The sequence below is a fragment of the Typopeltis vanoorti genome, chromosome 17 (genome assembly GCF_054136105.1).
Source record: "Typopeltis vanoorti isolate ZY-2024b chromosome 17, IOZ_Tvanoo_1.0, whole genome shotgun sequence".
NCBI lineage: Eukaryota > Metazoa > Arthropoda > Arachnida > Uropygi > Thelyphonidae > Typopeltis > Typopeltis vanoorti.
Window position 1 is genome coordinate 99,192,940 of NC_143565.1, and position 23,499 is coordinate 99,216,438.

Consider the following 23,499-nt stretch of genomic DNA (forward strand, 5'->3'; position numbering starts at 1 on the left):
CTACCCTTCACAAAACCATGCTGTCCCCGATACAGTATCCCATTTTCTTCTATCCAATCTTGTATTTTCCTCTTGACTATTTTCTCTAAAACCTTGACAATGATTCCTGATATGCTAATCGGTCGATAATTTACTACAGCAGTCTTGGAACCACCTTTATGCAGTGGAACTATTTTCCCCTCTTTCCACCCGCTCGGGGGTGGAAAGAGGGGAAAATAGCCTATCCACGCATACCTTATATGCGTGGATAGGCTTATGTCTTCGTCAGACATGTTGTAATAGATTTAATGGTACTGATATGAACACAGATCGATAAGAAAATAACTATTTATTAACTTAAAAGCTAATATTTCGCTGGTATTATATCCAGCATCTTCAGAGCACACAACACAAAGTTTGTTACAAATGCAAGACAACTACAATCTGGTGTAACAGTGGGGCTAGTATAAGTAATTGCAGCGTGCAACACAAGACTAAAGTCCTAATAGGGTGCCACCTAGGTTAAAAAAAAAAAAAAGTTCAAAGTTTTGAAAATAGTAGTCCAAATAATAGTTTAGAAAGTTTGAAAAAAATAAAATAAAATAAAACAAAAATAATAAATATTATTTTGGTCTTAGGATGACTGTCTCCAAAATCTTCGGTAGATTTATACAGCCATACCTATTAAGGTTTGGAGTATGCTTTAAGGCTTTTGTTGATTCCAGGAACAACCTCTCTGACTTGTAGAAGCTTCTGTGCATTGGGGCTGCAAATCATTTGTGACATAAACATAATGTGCTTCAGCAAAAAAATAAATAAAAATAAGCTTCCTTTTTCCACTCTGGATGCTACCTTTATTGCAGTCTGTCTTCACAAAATCACCATACAAACTGCGGAATGGACTACAAGTGAAGTTTCTCAACAGTGAGTGTGTGTGCATGTAAGAGAGAGAGTCCTACTGGCACAAAAAGAAGTTATAGATCACTACATCAATGAAAAATATAGTCATCGATATATATTAATCTAGACAGCCTATCAAAGGAAATACTTTCAGATTCAGAAACTGAAAATAATAAATTTAAATAAAAAAACTTACCCAAATATTTAAATTAATTTTCTCTTGATGCTTGTCCACAACAGCACAAAGAGGATGTGGATGAAGTAAGGAATGTATACGATCAACGACAGAAATATCAATTTCTGAATAAAAGGGTCCCAAGTTGAAAGTAAAATTGTTACAAGAGCGATTAGCACCTCTCATCTATATGCATAAAAAAAAATCATATTTCTATGTAAATTTAATAGTTCTCTTTTTTCTTTAGGTTGTTAAATAAAGTGATTTATATAATGAAATCTATAAAGATCAGAATTGAGTGTATTAAACTTTAATAATAAAGTATAATAAACGTTAAATCTTATGTAGATTTTATGAAGCTCTAGTAAGCAGGGCAGTGGTCTCACCCCTTGGCAATGAAATTCATCTAACAAACAAATATTCACAAATATCCATGTCTAGAGTAGGATAGGATGCTGCCTGTTTTAGTTAAAGAACAGAGATTTTATTCATTTGAACAGCCAGAAATTAAGAAAAAATAAACATTAATGTTGGACAACTTTAAAGTATGGAATGTTTTTTCTTTTTTTTTTTTTTTTTTTTGAAGATGTATGCTTGTCCAATGATTGGTAGGGGATATGCACAAATATTGTGCAACAAATGTATATAGTAGCAATACACCTCATAGGCCTTGATAAAGTTGCTCTTCAAATTTTGATAATTACTTTGACCACATTTCATTATGGTCAAAGCTTGATTTTCTGCAGTCCAAACTGGTTTTACTTCTCCAGTTTGACTAATCAAGCTGGAAGAAATGCTAAAGTATCCTCTAACAACAATGAGCTAACATAAACTGGCCAATTACTCAACGGAACATCCGATATTCCTCTCTATCCTATGACACCCTTGACCTCTTTAAAATATTGGATGACAGCTTTCCTCTTGGTAAACCGGGCAACCTTCTTTAAGTTTCCTTTTCTGAGGGTAGGTTGGAGGGTGGAGATCCAAATTAAACTTTGAAAGGACAAATGCAGAAATCTCACTTAGAGCTCAAACAACAATCTGACCTTAGGCTACCTTGGAAAGAGATTATTGAACACAATTTCTGCCCATTCATGCCTTCACTTCCTTCATATTTAGATGGACCATAATATATGTCAAAGATAAAACTGGTCTCCAGAATCATTCTTTTCCTGCAAGTCCTGCAGAGTGAGCAAATCCCCCCCCCCCCCCCCACACACACACCAAGAACAGCTCTGCACATCATAAAGACATCGTGTTCTCCCTTGCCTACACCAGTCATTCAACATGCAGTGTCCGTAATACCATTCAAAGCTATGCCTAACATATCACAGAGATCCAATACCTTTCTCATCTTTAAGGATACAGCAGTTCTGCAGGCTAGCTGCCAGATAGTGTACAAAACCAAACCAGACATGATTTGAAGGCTTCTTGATCAGCTGGTGTATGGTGTATGATCTCACTGCCACATACGCTGCAGGATTATGCCTGGATTGAGGTTGTGTAATGGTATGAAAGGGAAACTGCTGAGACCACATTATGACAGTCTAGATGCTCTCCATATGGGAAGACATGTCTAAGAGTATCTGCTCACCTGTATGTTCCCCTGCTCTTTTTCTCCTTACAATTGCTTTACTTACAGATTTAGTAGAATTTTATTTAGAAATAAAATCTAAATAACTGTAGTGTTGCTGCAGTAAAAAAAAATAAAATAATAAAAATAATAATAATAAATTAATTAATTAAATCTTACAAAAAAAATTTCTTCCACATTCACTCCAACATGCACTTGTGGTATAAAAACAAACCTAAATGCTTCTCATCATCACCTGTAGGAGCCCAGTTAAATACTGATTTAACTGGACTCCAAATCTCTGCCACAACTATCACAGCTCACCTTAACAGTCCAAACTACACCTGTATTATTCCCTCCACTACAAGGGTGGTGGTATTGATACTTTTGTGGAATTTGACTTAAGATTAACCTACTTTATTATGTCTCATTCAAATGCTGTCTCTACCATTTCACTAATTCCAAAAATCATTATGACTTCTAGCTTTTTATCCATGAAGCTTCATTTCATACAATCCAAATTCCCTGATGGCAAAGTCATTGTTCCTGGTGACCTTAATTTCTAAGCGTGAACTCTGTTGCTATAAGAATTCTGCTGGTGTTGAGTTGGGATTTGTTCCAATAGCCGACTTTTCACTGTTTGTCCTGGTAAACAATAGAGACTGATTTTAATTTATCATTTTGAAAAGAAAGATTGATACAATATCTTTTACACCAAGTAATGATGACAGTAACATAGCAAAAAATTATTTTAAAATGAAAATGTTTATCTACAAAACACAACCATTGTCCTTCCTTAATATATACAATATGTTATGGTGTGTGGAGGGTAGGTTAACTGAGTAGTGCCCTAGCCAACAAGAATTCTGTCATGTTGTACCATCATTTTACATTATGGTTTAAGCCAATAAGAATATGACTTAGCTAAATCCCAAATTACCAGTCCATCCTTGGACATTAGGTCTGAAGTCCTGATCGGCTCTCTGCATTCCTTGAAAGTCTAAGCGGAGTCTCCTCCCAGTTACCTGGCTTTGACCTTTAAGCACTAGAAAAAGTTTTACTGCACGAAATCCATATAAATTTAGTATAAATAAAAAAAAAAAAAACTTGTCTAATACTTTTTCATTCCCTGCAGGGATTAGGCAGTTAAATTAAAATATACAATGAACTTGTGGGACAGTTGTAGTTAATTTATCATCAAATTTTATTAAAACAAACAGAACAAACACTGACCTGTGAGAAACGTTTAATTTGTTGGCACTTAAGTTTCAGAGAAGGTTCACTCCACATGGTCACATTTGTGCCACCTGATTTTAATTTATCATTTTGAAAAGAAAGCATCTGAAAGATTGATACAATATCTTTTACACCAAGTAATGATGACAGTAACATAACAAAAAATGATTTTAAAATGAAAATGTTTATCTGTAAAATAAAACCATTGTCCTTCCTTAACATGTACAATATGTTATGGTGTGTATGGGGGGGAGGCAAAAATGAGCACAAAAATATACATAAAAATCAGTCAAGAAAAATAAATGTAGCAAGTGTACAAAAAATGAGTGTAAAAATTCATAAAAACACATAAATAAACTAACAGTAGCTTAACAGTAGGTTGAAATGATAACTGATGAATACAATGTGCATAATTTATATACGGTGATAAAAATTAAAAATTTTTATGAAAAATACTTGATGAATCTGATAAAATCTGCCCGAGTGCATAAGGCAAAGACAGATTATGAATGTGACTTAAATAGTGACTGTGCTCAGTGATGAAATGAGAGTAATCGATTAAAATACGAATGATGGTTAGTCGAACATTGCACAACTCACACACAGGCATACTATTACCAATAGGAAGGAGTGTGTAAGATGACTATGACCTATATGGAGCTGAGCAAAAACAACTTCCTATTTACAGCCACTGCACAGACTAGACTGCCACAATTTAATTTTGTGCTTGATTTAATAGAGAGAGAGAGCTTACTATTGATCTCTATCACATGATGACTGCCACTAAGATAAAAGTTTGTGTCTAATGATCCCAGTAATTGGTGTATGGGATGTAGATGGTGGAAGCTTGAGAAATGAACTACTTAGCTGCAGTATTTACAGTCTTGTTTCCCTTGCGATCGCACATTGAAGTGTAGATTACATAACTGATAGAACATGTTGGATTCAAGAGGGCTCCGGAAGTTTCTGCAATTCTAGACATCTTTTTGCCTATAGAGAATGTCGTGAATCTGAATATGTTATGCACTTCTGATAGCAATGAAATATTATGTACTTTAAAGCAAGCTTTATTGCATACAGCTCAAAAGTAAAATAGTTATAATTCTAATGGGATTTCATCAGATACTATGCTTTTTGGGAAGACAACAGAAGATTTTTATCATCAGCATAAACATGCACAAAATCAGAGTATTTGATTCAATGAAGTTGAAAGAGCTACTGGTAAGACAACAGGAAGGGTGGAAAATTTGAGTAGTATGCAGAGAGAAAGATGCAATATATGAATGTCATAGCAGTAATGTAATTTAGTGCCCTATGTGCAACGTTGTCTACCCCAATATCTAGAACTTGTAAGAGAGCTTTCATTCACAAAACAAAGAATCATATGGCAGTCTGATTGATGTTATATAGATTCTCTCGAACCATGGACAAAAAATAGTTGGCCATGTGGAATGGTCTGGCAGGGGTTTTATTTTCTTAGAATTTAACAGACAGTTGTTGTCAAAGAAGGCTCAATTACTTTGATATACAAGACTATATAACAGTGAAGTTTGAAATGCTCCAGTTGCACTTCTTATAGCTTGATGGTGAATAGGGTCCAATCATCACAGGATACTCTCTCTCTCTCTGGCAGAAGCATAGACTTTGAACCCATAATCAAGTTGATCTAATTGGTGTCCTGTACAATTGAAGCAAAGAACATCTGTCAGCACTCCAGGAGGTGGAAGACAGGTTGCAAAGGATGTTCGTTCTTTATGGCACTTATTAGCCCCAAGAACATGGCTTCTGGGATTAGATTTTATCCTATTCCAAGTTCTGGGTAGAGATGAAGACCATGTCTGTGGCAAAAATGCACACAAACTATCTTCTACTGGGAAAATCTGAACCCATTTACAAGTGCTAATTCAGAAAGAATGCTCTCTTTCTATGACCTGCATAATACATGAATGACATAAGATATTAAAATCATCAACACAGTGCACATTACTTATAGTTAGGGAAATTGTTCAGTCATCAAGTTAAACCACATTATAAAAATGCAACACTTAAAACTGAACCCGGTGAGACTCCCTACTCTTGAGTATATGGTGAGGACAGAGTGGTTCCTTGCTTACACTTGAATAATGGATTAAACTAAATTTATTAGAGTGGTTCCCTTTTGGACTCAGAAGATTCAATTGGATACAGAGTTCTTGCTAAAAAGAGGGGGATTCCCTCAGAAACCAAAACTGTGTAAGTCCTTCATTATTCCAAATCTCCAAGCAGTGTTGTATGCTTTTTCCGTATCAAATAAATAACGCATTTCAGGAAGCCATCTCTAATAGATGCTTTCAGCTGGACTAGTTCATCAGTTTTAGAATATTTTCAGAAGCTAGATTGTGTTCTGGAAAAAAAAAAAAACTATAAAAGACAAGAGCCATTTTTCCCCCAGAATCTTGAACAAGCAATTGTTCAGAGCAATTAGACAACAGCTTATTGGGAATTTTTGATCCTTCCCTGGCTTAGTAAAGGCAATAATAATAATAATAGCCTTTTACCAAGAAAGAAATTCCTGTTGAAAAGCAGGAATTTCTACAATTGATCCATGATTGATAGCAACAGATGTTTACTCATCTCAGAATGGATGTTATCTAATGGATGTGACATTTAATAAAAGCAGCTTTCATTTCTTCTTTTGTGAACAGTCTATTATATTCTTCAGTACTGCTAGAAGAAAATAGAATGTGGTGTTTTTCCATTTTACATTTTTTGGACAAGAAACACTGGGATAAGGAGATATTGTTGATGTTTAACCAAAAAAAATCTCCTCAAGTGTGTTTGCAATTGATGCTGTATTGGCAACTGTGCAATTAGCTTTGAGAATGGAGAGCTGGTGGGTGGTGTATCCATATTAATTTTCATGTAAGCTGCTCCAATTATGTTAATAATCCTGTCAACTGAGCCAATTATATTATCTCTGTAAAGAGTTTTTTTTTTTTTTAGTTTTTTTTTTTTATTTTACACTGAGTATTAAGCAAATATACAAGAGTTCAATCCAATAATCCAATCAATCCAAAAAAGTTAAAAGTCATTGCTTTTAACGCTTTTTTTTTTTTTTTTTAGAATCCAGGAAATAATGACTCGAAACCAAATAAAAAAAATATACATTTAATGAAACTAAATAAAACTATATTATTATTATGCGAGACCTTTAAGGAGTTCAAACTCATCGAGGGAGGGCACCTACTCTACAACTTTTCATCTCCACCACTTAATCCACCAACTATGAGGGTGGTTTCAAAAGTTCTTGACCTAACAATGACAAAATAAATTTATAATTTCAAAATTATTTTTATTTTTCAACATAATCTCCCTTAAGACTAATACGTTTATTTCAGTGATGCTCCAGCGACATTATCTCATCCCTATAGTGGTTCTCAGTACTAAGGTCTGCAAAATATCCCTCTACAGCTGCAATCACCTCTTGATTCAAATAAAAATGCTGACCAGTGAGGAAGAGTTTTAGTTTTGGGAAGAGATCGAAGTCAGAGGGAGCCAAATTTGGGGAATAGAGTGGATGTTCCAACAATTCATTGTGCAGATCCCTTAATTTTCCCATTGCCAAAACACTTTTGTGGGCAGGTGCATTGTCCTGATGAAAGATGATTTTTTCCTCTGCAAACCAGGTCTTTTGTCACAAATTTTTTCGTCTAGTCAGGTTAAAAGATCAGAATATTCCCTGGTTATTGTTCTACCCTTTTCAAGATAATTAATAAAAAAATGCCTTTAGCATCCCAAAACACTGATGCCATGACCTTTCCTGCTGATGGAATCAACTTTGTCTTCTTTGGTGCTGAACAACCAGCTTCTGTCCAGTGTTTTGACTGCTGTTTGGATTCTGGTGTGTAACAGTAAATCCAAGTCTCATCCATAGTAATAAATCGATGCACAAAATCAGTTTTATTCTTGTTAAAACGTTCCAAGCACTGTTCAGAGATTTTCATGCAAGTGCATTTTTGATCAGCTGTGAACAGGCGTGGCACTCATCTTGTGCAAAGCTTTTTCATTTGCAATTCTTCATGTAAAATATATCCTACACGTTCTTTTGAAATGCCTATAGTCTCAGCAATTTCACAAACTTTGACTTGCCGGTCATCCAATATCATGCACTCGATCAATGATCTCTGGTATTGTTACACTTTATAGCCGTCCTTCACGTGGATCATCTTCAAGGCTGGTACGGCCACATTTAAACTCGGCAGCCCATTTCTTAATTGTCGAAAACAAAGGAGAAGAGTGCCCATAAACTTTTATGAACTTTGAATGAATTTCTTGGCATTAAACCTTATTTTACAAATAATTTTCAATTTTTTCCATTTCAAGGGATGCAGACAACGCTTTTTCTTTAGACAGCTGTATAAAACAAACTACTTGATAGAAATAGCTGTCTAAAGCAATTTCACATGGATGCTTATGACAGATGTACCAACTTAGAAAAAAAAATCTTGCCGCTAGTGTTGCCATCTATGGTCAAGGACAAGAACTTTTCAGACTACCCTCCTACAGCAACCTGCAACTACCACCAACATCATCTACGCCAATGCCATCTACTGCCCACCACCATCACTAGCATTTTTATGTGTAAATTGCATGTGTTCTCAAGGCCGATTTGTCTGGGCAGTGTTTATTTAGCATATATTTTCTATACCAGAGAAAAACAGTTTCTTTTACTACTTTATAAAGATTGTATCAAAGTACAACCTCTTCATTAAACCACTTTACAATTTCAGATTTCACTAATTCCATCACTTGTTCTAATAAAATAATTAATATCACCTGGGTCCTTGAGACAGAATACAAAATTTCTCATTTAGTGTGTCTTCGAATATTGAAATAGAATGTTTACTTATCTCCTTGAATTTACTGTTTACTTGTTAAAAGTCTCACTTTTCGACTCAAAGGATTCCCCTTTTCAGAATCCTCTATTAATATAATATATTCGGAATGTCCAGTTTTTAAAATTTTCTTTACAAAAAAAAAATTCTCTGGTCTGCGTTCTCAAACTTCCATTCTTTCTCTACTTGTTTTATTCCATTACCCCAGCTGAATGCTCTCTCTCTCTCTATCTCTCTCTCTGTCAATCACCCACCCATCCATCTCCTCAGTTAGCATATGCCCTGGTTCCACTAAGTGGCAGTCAAGAAGCTAGTAATTGCTGATGCATTATTATTGTTGGAAAAAAAGAATGGCTTGACAATGAATGACAGATATCACAAGACACTTAAGAATTATCAATTACAACATAAAACCATTGAAATCACTGTAACTATCAGATATCCACCAATAAGTACAATAAATATTGGAAGTTTTTTTCCCCACTTGGTTAGACTATAAATTATGTATTTAGATTAATCCATTATCCAAGTGTAAGCAAACAAAGTTTGTACCTGAAGTATCTTCAGGGCTGGGGCAACTATCACCTCTGAGTCTGGCTCCCACTGAAGAGACCTCAATTAAGGTCGAAACTGGTCTGGGTCTCTGCAAGGAGATGTGCTTTGCATTATGGGATACTAAGGTAAGTGATGTGGAGCTTTGTCCACCTTTGCCACGAGTTGCCCCAGTCCTGAAGATATTTCAGGTGCAAACTTTGTTTGCTTACACTTGGATAAAGGATTAAACTAAATACATAATTTAAAGTACAATAAATCTCACATACTTTACATTTCATTTTAACACGAATATCAATATAAGGTACACTGCAAGTGCTGATTATATGTGGTTATGAAATCAAAACTAATAAAATACTAACATAGAAGAACAATTGTAAAAAGATTCATAATTGTATATGACTATTTTTATACTTGCCTTTCATTTTACAGATTTTATCTGATACTTCGATGCTCTTGTTAGAGAAGATGTATATTGCCAATTATATATTTGGGTTAATCCTTTATCCAAGTGTAAGCAAACAAAGTTTGCACCTTAAGTATTTTCACAACTGGGGCAACTCGTGGTAAAGGTTGTATAAGTTCTGATCACTTGCCTTGGTATCCATTAATGCAAAGCACATATCTTTATGGGTATATATAATGCTATACATTACGGAAAGGGTCACTACCCAGACAGTTTCAACCTTTATTGAGGTCTCATAAGTGGGAGCCAGACCCAGAGGTGGTGATACTAAGGAGGAAGTAATGCAGAAGTCACATCACCATATACCAGTTGCCAAAAGGTGTTAACACCTTATTATTAAAATTCTCTGGATAAGAGATAGCTGATTGAAGTTTTTTCACTTGGGTATGCTACCAATTATATATTTGGTTTAATCCTTTATCCAAGTGTAAGCAAACAAAGTTTACGCCTGAAGTATTTTTACAATGGGGAAACTCGTGATAAAGGTGGTATAATTATTTTTATTATTATTAATCAGGCCTCCATGGAGTCAAAAGACTAACCGCGAGAGGTCCTGCCTAGGAAAAACACAAAGTCTATCAAGACTCATCATGGGAGGTCCCTCCTAGGAAACACAAAGTCTATCATACCACTCCTTAAAGTCATTGACTGTTCTTGCTCTCACCACTCTATCAGGAAATACATTCCATGGTTCAGTCACCCTCCATGCAAAGAAACCACTCCTCACCCTCTTGCTCACAGCTTACTTTTGTAACTTCTAGGGATGGCCCCTTTTCATCACTCCTTCCCTGCTGTTCAACCAAGCGAAAGAACTCCCCAGTGTCAACTCTGTAACCACCTCTCAACACTTTAAAAGTCTCAATCATATCACCTATCCTTCTTCTATCTACCAAATTCTGCAGTCCACATTCCCTCAGCCAATCCTCATAACTAACATTGAACAATCTTGAAATCATCTTTGTAATCTGCCTCTATACCTCTTCCACAGTTATTTATCCCCTTCAAATTCTGGGGACCAAATCTGAGAACAATAGTCTAAGTGTGGTCTGATCAGGGTCTTATACAGGGTGTTCGGGATAAATTTGACAGTTTTGTAAGGAAAAAGAAAATCTTCTTTGTATCTATTAAATTTAATGAATTGACAAAAAAACATTACAGGCAGAGTTAATTACAATACTATCAACAAGATTTACTCAAAATAACCACCATTAGCATCGATCACAGCTTCAATTCTGCTTCGGAACCTCGAACAAGCTGATGCTACAGTCTCCCTGGGAAGGGCCGCAAAAACTGTTTTAATTTTATCCATTAACTGGGCTTTTGTATTACTGGAAGTGCGATTGGTGTCTTTTTCAACTGCGCCCCATACAAAATAATCCATGGGGTTAAGGTCTGGGGAGTTTGGAGGCCAAACATTTGGACTGGTGAAGTCGTAGAAATTTTCAGACAACCATTTTTGACTTTTCCCAGAGGTGTGGCAAGGGGCCGAATCCTGCTGCCATACATACGGCCTACCATTGGCTACCTTTGTTATCCAGGGCTTGACTACAGTTAGCAACTCCACGAACAAAGCCCGAATTCCAATGCCAGGGTTCTTCAACACCTGTTCCTGCAGATTTGCGAGGAATTCTGCTGTACGAACGCAATCAGATCGTCTTCTAGGGATCTTTCTTCTTGCTACATCCTCGTAGTCACCATTGCAAGTCTCTAGTTCATGCCTGATTGTTTTTACTGTATTCAGGGAGCATTGGGCAGCAGTCGTAATATCCTTATTTTGATGGCGGGCACGAATCATCATGATACAAGTTATTCTCTTCCATGATTCAGGTGGGTTCCAGCTATCCATCCTTTCTGACATCTTGTATATGAATGAAGAAGGGTCCAAACTTTTAAATGAAGAGAAGTGTGTGTTAATACATGTAACTTACGGAAAAATATAATTAATTATAAATATGTCAAATTTATCCCGAACACCCTGTACAATGGAATGATAATTCTTATCTATGCAGGTCAGTATCCTTCTCAGTATTGCAGCAATCCTCTGTGTTACCTTCACCACCTTTGCAATATATCCCCTGAATTTCAGGTTTCTATCAATCATCAACCCCAGATCTCTTGTCTCCCCTGCTCCCTCCAGTACAACTCCTCCAATAGAGTATGAAGTGCACCAAACCTCAAAACCTTACATTTTGCTGCATTAAACTGACACCACCCATTCATTTGCCCATCTGTCTAGCTTATTCAAATCCTCTTGCAGAGCTACCACATCTGCACTATTACTAATAATAATAACAACCCTTAACAGCTTCACATCATCTGCAAACAACTGAATATCCCTATGCAATCCACTGACAATGTCATTGATATAAAGGTTAAACAATATAGGTCTCAGTACTGAGCCTTGTGGGATCCCACTTGTAACCTTCTGCCTCCTTGAAACTGCCCTATCATACAACTCTCTGATACATATCGGACAGCCAATCCTGAATCCAGTTGACAACCTGACATTCAAACCCATGTGCTGCAACTTAAATATCAGCTTACTATGTGGCACCCTGTCAAATGCCTTTTCCTCATCTACTGCTCTTGTAACTTTATTATAAAAGGCTAGCATATTACTAAAACAAGCATGCCCCTTAATAAATCCATGTTGACTCTCACAGATAACATTACTCTCATCTGCCCAATGCTGTATATAGTCCCTCACTAATTTCTCCAAGATCTTAACTACTACTGATGACACACAAACTGGCCTATAATTAGACACTTCCAGTCTGCTACCGCCCTTATGCAATGGCACTATCTTACCTTCCTTCCCTTCCCTGTGTACCTTTCCCGTAGCCAGACTTTCATTGAAAAGCTAGGTCAAAGGAATTGTCAGTTCTTTAGCACATTCTCTCAAAACTCGTGAAATACCATCCAGTCCCACAACTTTACTGGTATCCAGAGTACTCAGTATTTGGAACACACTCTCCTCTTGCACCTATAAACCTTGAACCTGCCCTATCCCTCTAGTATTAAAATTTACTCCTCCAGGATGAAATACTCCAATAAAGTGTTCATTGAACAATTTCACTATGTCCTTTGCATCAATCACTCTATTCCCATTTTTATCCCACAATGTCATTCTTCCACAATCATTTCTTCTCCTACTGGCCAAACAGCTAAAAAATTCCTAAGGATTTTCTTTGGATCTTAAGGCCAATCTCTTCTCAGAACTATACGTTCTGATCACTTGCCTTAGTATCCCATAATGCAAAGCACATATCCTGATGTGTATATATAATGCTATGCATTATGGAAAGGGTCACTACCCAGACTGGTTTTGACCTTTATTGAGGTTTTGTCAGTAGGAGCCAGACCCAGAGGTGGTGATACTAAGGTGGAAGTAATGCAAAAGTCATATCATATCATATTATGTTTGGCAACTGGTATATGGTGATATGACTTTTGCATTACTTCCACCTTAGTATCACCACCTCTGGGTCTGGCTCCCACTTATGAGACCTCAATAAAGGTCAAAACTGTCTGGGTAGTGATCCTTTCCATAATGCATAGCGTTATACATACCCATAAGGATATGTGCTTTGCATTATGGGATACTAAGGCAATTGATCAGAACTTATACCACCTTTACCACGAGTTGCCCCAGTTGTGAAAATACTTCAGGCACAAACTTTGTTTGCTTACACTTGGATAAAGGTTTAAACCAAATATATAATTGGTAGCATAACCAAGTGAATAAACTTCAATCAAGATGTATATTGGATCGAAGATTTCTTCTGGCTCTGGCCTGACTCTAATGGGAAGTGAGCAGACAGTTAATTGGATGGCAGTTAGGTAGGCATATGGAAGGTGTTGATTCCTGTGTTTAAGAGAGAGAGAGGGAGAGCTTACTGTTTCCTTCTCAGTGTAAGAAGGGAGGTTTATATCACTGGATGTTGCAACTTTTGTGGAATACTGCCTCTTCGTCTCTTAGCATAGGATGCTCTGCTCAGTTTTTTTTGGATCTCCTTTCTTCCTTCCTTCCACGTTTGACATGATCCAGAGTACAATCTGTGATCTCCCTCATAATTAGGGCAATTTGGTGTTTTGGTCTTAGTCTTTGTTCTTGTAGTCTTCACTGCCATATTGGGCATGATGGCAGACCCCCCAACAGGTAGTCTGAGAATGATCATAGCCATGGCATTTAAAGTAGTGCAAAGGGTTTGGGATGTAGAACCTAACTAGGCAATTTAGATATCCTGCTTTACAAGATGTCAGTGATTTAGGTGTGTTGAAGAATGACATTCCTGGGGGAATCGGGTGACCATCCCCATATAGGAGTACTCTCCTCACAGCTGTCACTCCTTGATCTTTCAATTCAGAGCAGATCTCTTTGTTCAGTGCATTAAGAACTCTCACCCTGATATTGCTCCTTGAGAGTGGTAAATGTCATTGGTAGTCTTTCAACAGATGTTGCACAAAGGAGTTGCTCTGACTGTGTCTCAGTTCTGGTTTCTACAAGAATGTCTCTTGAATGGAAGTTTCTAATTCATTTTGGAGATCCTGCCAACCTTTCCAAACCCTTCTGGATGGGGATGACATTTTCCCAAGTGGACATTCCTTGGTTAAGTGTACTATTGAAAAGGTTGGTATGTTTATTGTTGCATCTGATGTTTTTGCTTCATTATGTTATTTACAGGTAATGTTTCTGTGGTTTCCAGATGGTTGAGACTTGCTGAGGGCTGCTGATAAACAACAGGTTCAAAATTATTCATTCTCAAAGGGAGTTTGATTCAGCACCAGGACTCCCTGCCCACCATGAAGCCACATATGGATGCCCACTCTCCAGCAAGCAATGACTGTGCTCAGGAGGGTAATGCCAGGGTTATCCCAAATGGCATATGGACACCACAACAAATCTTTGCCCTGTCCCTGGACAAAGGAGAAGAAGACTTACTGTGACACCATTGACTCCTGCAAACAAGCACACTAGCTAAATGATCCTGGTCAGACTACCCAGGACACTGCCCTGTTGAAGCAGAGGCTGAAGTAATGCAAGACATGCCAGGATCCCCTTTCTGAATGTCCACAGTCCATTCTGCATGACAAACATGGCAGCAAGGAGCTGAAACCCAGAAATGGTGATCTGGAATTCTCAGGAGAATTAAGAAAAAGGGAAGAAAGGTATAGTATGGGGAATAAGGAGGAAAAGGGTCAGCACAATCACAAGAAGGTCCCTCTCCACTATTAACAGATATCTTACATGGAGGGTCTTGGGGGAAGTCAGGAAAGTTTATTCTTCATGACTAACCAAAGTACAGTTTATTCTTCATGACTAACCCAAGTTTCAATTTTCGCTCAATTCAAAGCTTACATCTATTTCAATAAACAAGCAAACATGTCATTATCTCAGGAAGCACTTTCTGAGCAAATGAAGACATGCTTAGGTATAGATAGTTATAAATCTTAGGTTGAGCAATATTAAAACATGGTTAATATTATCAATATTAGTATTATAATATTGTAATTAATATTATAATCAGTGGATTTCAAACCAGCACATTCAAAGCATAAATAACTTATCATGCTACACAACACTGAAAATCAAGTAGTAGTAAAAACAATCAATATAAACCTGACTGTTTCATCCCTACTATCCTACAACAATTCAATTTTGAATTGCTTTTGCTATTTGATCATTAGTCCACGTGTATGTACTTTAAGATATCAGCAGCTAAATAAATGTTTGTTTTGTTTTATTAATTGTTTTTGTTGTATTAATTTTGTCTATGCTACAATTTATTTTTTTGCTTTAAACATCTATTTCAATAGACAGGCTACCTCAGGAAGCCACATTCTAGTAAATTTTTTGACTGACTTGCTATTACCAACTACCAAAAGGTCCCAAATAAAGTCAGATATGAACAATGGCATTAAGAATGTAAAGAAAATTCACTATTGCAAACTATCTACTATTCCTCTGATCCATGGGCTATCTATATTGAAAATCAACTTTATTTACTAATGTTTATTATCTTTCTAATTCAAATGTCTACTTCATTAAACAAGTGCCAGCTTACTATCTCTGTAACCCCACTTTTTATGCTATTTATTTTTTTATTATCCTTTAGCTGGCAAAGTGAAAAAAACACTGCTCTGAATTTAACAGTGGCACAAATGCTTATAAGAATCTTGGTGTAGCATATGATTTTTAGGGCCCATATGATGGTGGGAAATCACTTTAGTTACTAAGCATCTGAAATGACACACATAAAGAGACTACCAGCTTTTCCAGCCCTTGTTTTGCTCTTAGAACTAATGTGCTATATGTTTCCCCTTCTGTAATCAGAAATGTCATCAAAAAGAGCTCCTTTTCTGGGTTGGTTTTTATAGATATCCAGCTTATCCAACCAACTCGAAGGTATCATCTCCACCTTGACAAGGTGTGTGTGTGTTGGGGGGGGGACTTGGGTTCTGACAACCCAGGGAGCTATGCAAGCAGCTGCTTAGCAACCAATAGGGTCACCCAAGTTGGTCAGGCTCATTTGGGTAGGAGTCAGACTAAGCAAGATACCCTGAAAGTGGACAACAGCACATTCCAGCGGCATAAGGCTCAAGATATGCAATATCACCAAAGGGCTCATGTCCAGACAGCTATTTGGCATGGCTGAATCAGTGTTATTGGCGATGGTTCTGTGGTAGGAACCACTCTACAATCCTCCCATGACAACCACAGCCACAATGAAGAATGATGATACAGTGGGGAGGCTACCAGCCTGGCAAACAAAAAGTGGTGCCTCTGGGCACAGAGAGGGAAAGGAATGTGCACTTCCAATCTTGACACTTGCTGAGAACCTATGACATTCAAAAAAACTGATTATCTTTCTCAGTCAGGAAAATTTCAAGTATTGATACTTGGAATGGAATGTACAAGGATTATTACTATATACAGGCAAACAGGACATAGCAAAATGAAATGAAAACACTAAACATCGACTAGGAATCACAGAAACACACTGGAAAAATAAGGGATGCTTTACATCACATGTAGGCAATACCATTTATTTTGCTGGACACGATTCTATGAGCAGAAATGGAGTAGCAATAATTGTCAAAAAACGTATATGCAAATCAGTGTTGAGCTACAACCCTATCAATGATAGGATAATTTCCTTAAGGATTGACTGTAATCCAATATCAATATCACACTCTTAGAAATTTATGCCCATACAAGTGATGCAGACAAAGAGACCACTGACCTCTACTATAGGGATCTGAATTTAGCCATAAATGCAATACCAAAAAGATATACTTTGATCATTAAGTGTGATTTCAATGCAAAAGTTGGAAAAAGGATGGAAGACCACAACAAGACAGTCTGGGGATCTGGACTGGGCACCCAATGAAAGACTGATTGACTTTTGTATAGAAAGAGAACTTATGATTATTAACATTGTCTTTGAGTAACACAAAACAGAGACTATACATCTGGAGGCCACCTGGAGACAGAACAAGGCACCAAATTGATTACATTCTTATTAACTCATTTCAGTAAAATTATGGAGACTACAACTGTGTCAGGAATAATTAATTTCCCAATGTGTCGACCTTCATATTAAGGTTATCATCTGGAGTATATACACACACACACATATATATGCATACAAAGACAAGCTATATTACATTTCAAACAATAAACCAAAGTGACAATAATTTGATCAACTGTTATTCTACCGGACTGACCTCTAGTAGGAAAAAAAAAACTACATCACAGCTATATTCTATTTATAACATCATCAGCAAACAAATTCATAGATAATTTTAATACAGCAAAGTGCTGGCCTAATCCATAATTTAACAAGAGTGTTATATTAGAGTTAGGATCCTGGATTGTGTGTGTTCTCATATGATCAAGTTCTATTTTTAAATTCTATACTCGGAAATACACATAATTCCTATTTTGATCCTTCATTGCGTAGAATTATGGAGACAAACTACAATGCTCGAACAATTTATTTTAAATTAAAAATAAAAAAAAAAAATACTTGATGTTTCAAACACACACACACATGGACACTAACTATATCAAGATACATACAATAATCAAATTAATAACTAACATGCACTTCGGCATGATTAGATATCAATGTCGTATTATATTGGTGGGATTATGCTTGAAGAAACTGATGAGGCTAGGGATCTTGGAGTGTTAGTAGTAGTTAAACATGAAATTATATTATTGTTTTAATCCTTTACCTATGTGTAAGTAACCAAAGTTAGCATGTTAAATACCTTCACAACTGGGTTACTATATGTAGAGACTGCTAACTTCATATCCATTACTTATGTATCCCATAATGCACAACGCATTCCCTTTTGGGAATGTGAATAATGCTATGCATTATGGAAAGGATTCCCTACATAGCCTAATTTCAATCTCATCAGTGGGAACAATATCCAAGAAGATACTAAGGTTAAATCAATGCAAAATCATATATGGAAAATAGGACTTCTGCATTGAAAATATATAAACTGATCTGGATAGTGACTCTTCTCACAATGCAGAGAAATATACATCTAAAAAGAAATATGCAGGAAATTATGTGATCCTGAGCTAATTGACATAAATTCAAGAGCTTGTATGTACAAGTTGTCTGATTATAAAGATAATTTACATGTAAACTTTGTTTGCTTATGCTTTGGTCAAAGGATCAAAACAAGAACATAATTTCTTGTCTATTATAATTTACATTTTGTAATGAAGTGGAAAAAATATAACAATTTTTGACTCAGAGTATTTTAATAATATGCATTTTATTACTTATGTATGGAAAATGTATCAATTCAACATTGATAATAGACAAAAATATAACTTCTTGTCTATTATAATTTACTAATATGTTAAAGTTCCAAACAATATCTAGTCATTATTCATAAATGAGCTGTCTTGAAAGCTATAAGGCAAAAAGTTCTGGATTCTTTCTGTAGTTTATCTTAAAACAAGTATAAAACAGAAATTCAGGTAACAATATAAACTTTCATAAATAATTGGAATTGTTACAATATTAAAAAGTGCACCAACTTACTTCAGTATAGTGAGGAATTAAGGGCTCATCTTTTCCAGTAGTTGCATCAAAGAGACATTCCAGTAATTCCAGTCCTGCAATGGTAACAGAATTTACTAGATGCCACTGTGAATGGCAAGACTTTATACTTCCTTCCAGTGTTACAGGATATGCTGTTAGCCTGTAAATGTTTCATCAGTTAAAATCTTGCACATAAAAGCTAAATGTTCTTTTTAATAATTTCAAAATGAATATTTTTCAAAACAATATACACAACTGCATCATCATACACAAAATCTCAATTGTGCAAGATTAAAGCAATACTACAGTAAGGTAAAAATGTGATAGGAAAAAATGAATTTCATATTTTAAAGTAGAATTTCCAAAATATTTTGAAAATGTCAAATACAGCTAATTATTATTATTATTATTATTAAGAGAGACCTGCTGGGAGTCAGAGACTCATTCTTGAATTCATTCACACTGCTTGCACTCACAATATCCAATAGCAATCCATTCCAATCATGCACCATCCTACGAGAGAAAAATCTAGCCTTCACCCACTTCTTAGCAACCTTCATTCTCAGCTTCCAAGGATACCCTCTAGTCCTTTCCCCACCTTCCATAAATTGAAAAATTCCATCAATTGAAATCCTGTATGACCCTTTCAGAAGTCTGTAAGTCTCAATCATACCCCACCCCCTCTTTCTGCTGTTTGCTAGTGTCTGCAGTCTACAAATTCTCAATCTGATATCATTTTTAACACTCTCCTTTGCACTCTCGCTCTCTCTCCAATATATCAGAATCACAATGGAAACGAGGAGACCAGACCTTTTATCATTTTCAAGGCAAATTTCATTTAGTGAAATATAAAAAAATTTATATAGGATCTGAGATAAGAGTTGCCAGACAGATAACACTTTGAATAGTCAAAAATGTTCTGGTTACAGAATTTATTATCATTGTGAATATGTTTTGGTTAAACACAAGGTTAATGATAAAATACATATTTCTCCTGCTCTCATGAATTATTTTATGGAATGTTTCAAATGGCAACTGTAACATAAATCCTAGAACTTCAGTATAGTACAGATACATTGATGATATCTTTAAGGTTTGGTAAAGTTCCATATCTGAACTTCAGGATTTCTTACAAAAATCTCTGCTGTTCATATACAACTTACTCTACAAACTAAAAATTAAGAAAAAGGTTTCCTTACTAGGCATGTTTATTCTTCCACTTAAGTCCTGGTATCAGAGTGAACACCAGGACCAAATTAATACTTATTCCTTTTCTAGGCTCCACAAAGAACAGACCTCCCTTTTGACCTACCCTACTGTCCAAATTCCCTATACTTTTGGTGATCTATAATACATCTTTGGCCAATACCAGCAGATATACAGTTGTTCATCATGATAACATCTAGACCTTAAATTCTATGCACCAGAATAATCTTTGCTTACCAAACATGTCATCTCCTCAACAGAGAATTCTTTGGAAAAAAATCCTATATAAAGTACATTTGCTCATGCAGTGGCCATATAAAGAAAGCTGTAAAACCATTCTACTACATCATTCCAATCTGATGGGTTAAGTTACTCCCCCCCCCCATCTTCTTCATTCAGCTCACCCTAGTTAATTTTTAAAAAAAAAACAAGATAAATACGTCGTTAGGAGTTCAGAGCATTCTGGAGCATGCTACTCTACTTTATTCACATGTAGCTGACACGTTCTCATTGTTGATTCTTCATATATTTTACTCGTGGCCTTGTTTAATTTTTTAAATTAATACTGAAGATGCTTTTTGATAATTAGACAAAAATTTTCATCAATTAAACATCTATTGTAAGTGTTTCATTGCATTAATTTTTTTTTAATGCCTATTTACATTTCTAAACATTTTATAATCAATATTTCAGAAATTACTTTTAATCATTATGTAATTATAATTTTCTGCTTATAATGTACTGAACCATTGCAAAAAGCAAAGCTTTTGCCAATGGAGCAGTACCTTTTATAACAGCTAGGCTAAAAGAAAATGAAGTTTTAAATTAAATTAACTTCATTTAATTTTCTTTTTAGCTTAGCTGTTATAAAAGGCACTCCTCCATCGCCAAAAAATCTTTGCTTTTTTTATCTAGGATTAATAAACAGTAATTAGCAATTATTTTGCAAAATGCTAAATGACAACAGAAGTGTTACTAAGAATATTCGGCCAATAGAGGTTTTCAGGATCAGATTTTAAGAGAAATAGTTGAGAAATTATTATGAATATAGCAAGGATCTGTATTTAGGTTTTATAGATCTGGAAAAGGTTTATAACATGGAACCAAGAGAAAACTGTTCAAAATGCTACAATTATATGGTGTAAACAAAACATTATAGCAAACAATACATATATTTAAGTCATAGCTCTATTAGAGCCTCTATAGCTCAGTCAGTATAAACAAAGCCCTTTGGTCAGAAAGGGCTTTGTTTCTCGTCTATGACATGAGGAACCTTATCTGGTCTCTTTCAACTAAAGGTGAGTTAGCCGGTCTTGTATGGGGGAGTAGAGTTTTTCCACCTGGAAACTCGTTTTTGTCCCTCAGAACAGGCAAACTGGCCCCGTGAACACACGTGGATCTACAGTCATAAAAATATATATACTAAATCCCTCAATAGGAGGGCTCAAACCCCACCAAAAGGGACGGGAAAGAAAGGGGGGGAACGCCATATGAGTATTGTTATTATAGCTCTATTTAAAATTTAGATTTAAGTTAGCAGTAAAAATTGAAAGAGGTAAAAAAGATAGTGTAAAATCATCTGAACAAGAATGCTCAGTATCTGCCACTGTTATTTATCATCTATATGATCACATTATGAAGGGAAATGGCATTAAAACTGATATCAAAATTAAAGATGTTAATCTCGATTATACTTTATGCAGATGATGTTATACTTATGAATAAATACAGAACAAGTTTACTGCCTCAGACTGGCAACTGTGTGCATATTGTGTTTAATGTGAAAAGACCAGATTTGATAATATATCTCTTGTTTCATGTTGCACTGTTGAGGATGTTTTATCATTTCAGCAAACTCCCTGACACTCTTGAGAAAAATCTGTAATCTATGTGAAACATTTCAACTTGTTACCATAGTACTTTATGTTTAATTTTTGTTGCATATGCTGTCAGTCCTGATTTCTATTTTCTTTCATTCTCCACATCCTTGATGTGTTTAGACTTGTGCATCTCTCGACCTGCATGTCTGTCTGTGTAATGTAGCACAACCCACAGGTACAGATGATCTTGTAGACACAAGGTTTTCAAGTGGTGGATGGGGAGGTTTTGGAGATTTCAGAAGACCAGAGATCTTGTTGAGTGGCTAGAAGGCAACCTTTCTACTCTGTTATTGTAGTGGCCTTGATATCTTATCTGTGACTGACTGTATATAAAGCAGAATCCCTTTTGTGCTTCATGTTCACCTGGATGTCTGAGAGGTTGATAGAGAATTTTTCTGACCCATCAGCTGCTGTTACCATTCTTTGGCAGGATGTACTGAGAAAATCAAGCTCTTAGTCTCTTTTATCTATATTAGTGGGAATTTTTGAAAGCTCTATCGTGTAGAGCATGAATAATGATTGTTTTTTTATACTGAAAAGTGATGGGAAGTGGCATGCAAGTAACATCCAGTGTTTGTTGGCTTCCCGTGAAGTGAGAAATTGAGTGTGTTCTGCTTGAATACTTCTATGTGTCTAAAACAGTAACTACCTATTGGCTTCCAATTCCAAAATAAATTAAAATTAAATTCTTATAGTAGAGTTGAGCCAAACAATGAATATGTCGTTGACATATCTCAGCCAAACTTTAGGTTATGTTTCCTGGTCCTGTAAGGCAGTGTTTCTCAAACTTCAGATATCAGCGTACCCTTCTTAAATTTTCATTATTACCAAGTACCCCTAATTAATTAATTAAAAAATAAATTCACTAATTCATAAATTCAAAAATTAATAAATTAATTTAAAATTTAATTAAAATTAAATATTTATTTTATTTGAATTTATATGTTCATGTAACAAATATATGATTTATTTTTAAATTTTGGTTCTCTAGAGATGTTCTTATCAATTTCATTTGATCCAGATGTAATATCAACATTTTCTTGTTGCTTACAGCTAATTATATTTGCTATACTGCTCTCTTTTGGGGGTTTTATAAATCCAATCTTTAATCAATGATCCATATGTAAGAATTTGAAAGCTAAAAAACAATACTGTATTTACTTGAATATAATAAACTTTTTTCCCAAAATTAAAGCTAAGAAATCATGTTGCGAGATATGAGCGGGAATTCTCGGAAACTAAAGTTTTCAGAAAAAAGTGAAAATGGTACGACTTACCAAGAAGCTCCTACTCGCTATCACTACTTTTGGCATCGAGAACAGTTTCTTTGTGTGCATTGTCAAAGTCATCTACCTAAATAGCATCATCTTCTTTCCCATTATTTCAAGCAAAAATTACCAGTCATTTACAAGACTTGAGATACGTAGAGCAGCGAAGAACTGCACATGATTGTGTGATATTAACAAAAGATCGTGCGAACCAAAGACAAATTAACATTTCAACAGTTGAGTTGAAATGCTAATTCCCTTCAACCGAATTCCATAATATCTTAAACACATTCACTATATATTTCTTAGTTTTAACACG

At 35.6% G+C, this 23,499-nt stretch overlaps 1 protein-coding gene across 1 annotated transcript in view; it reads right to left on the bottom strand.

Annotated features, from left to right (window-relative positions):
- The window catches only part of Atg2 (Autophagy-related 2), a 616,887-nt gene that overhangs the window by 432,918 nt on the left and 160,470 nt on the right, over positions 1-23,499 (bottom strand). Inside the window, exons 12-14 of the mRNA XM_090407292.1 lie at positions 18,827-18,986; positions 3,861-3,968; positions 1,076-1,240 (exon numbers count right to left, since the gene is read on the bottom strand). Of these exons, the coding sequence (XP_090263418.1) occupies positions 1,076-1,240; positions 3,861-3,968; positions 18,827-18,986 (433 nt within the window). The remainder of the gene's footprint in view (positions 1-1,075; positions 1,241-3,860; positions 3,969-18,826; positions 18,987-23,499) is intronic.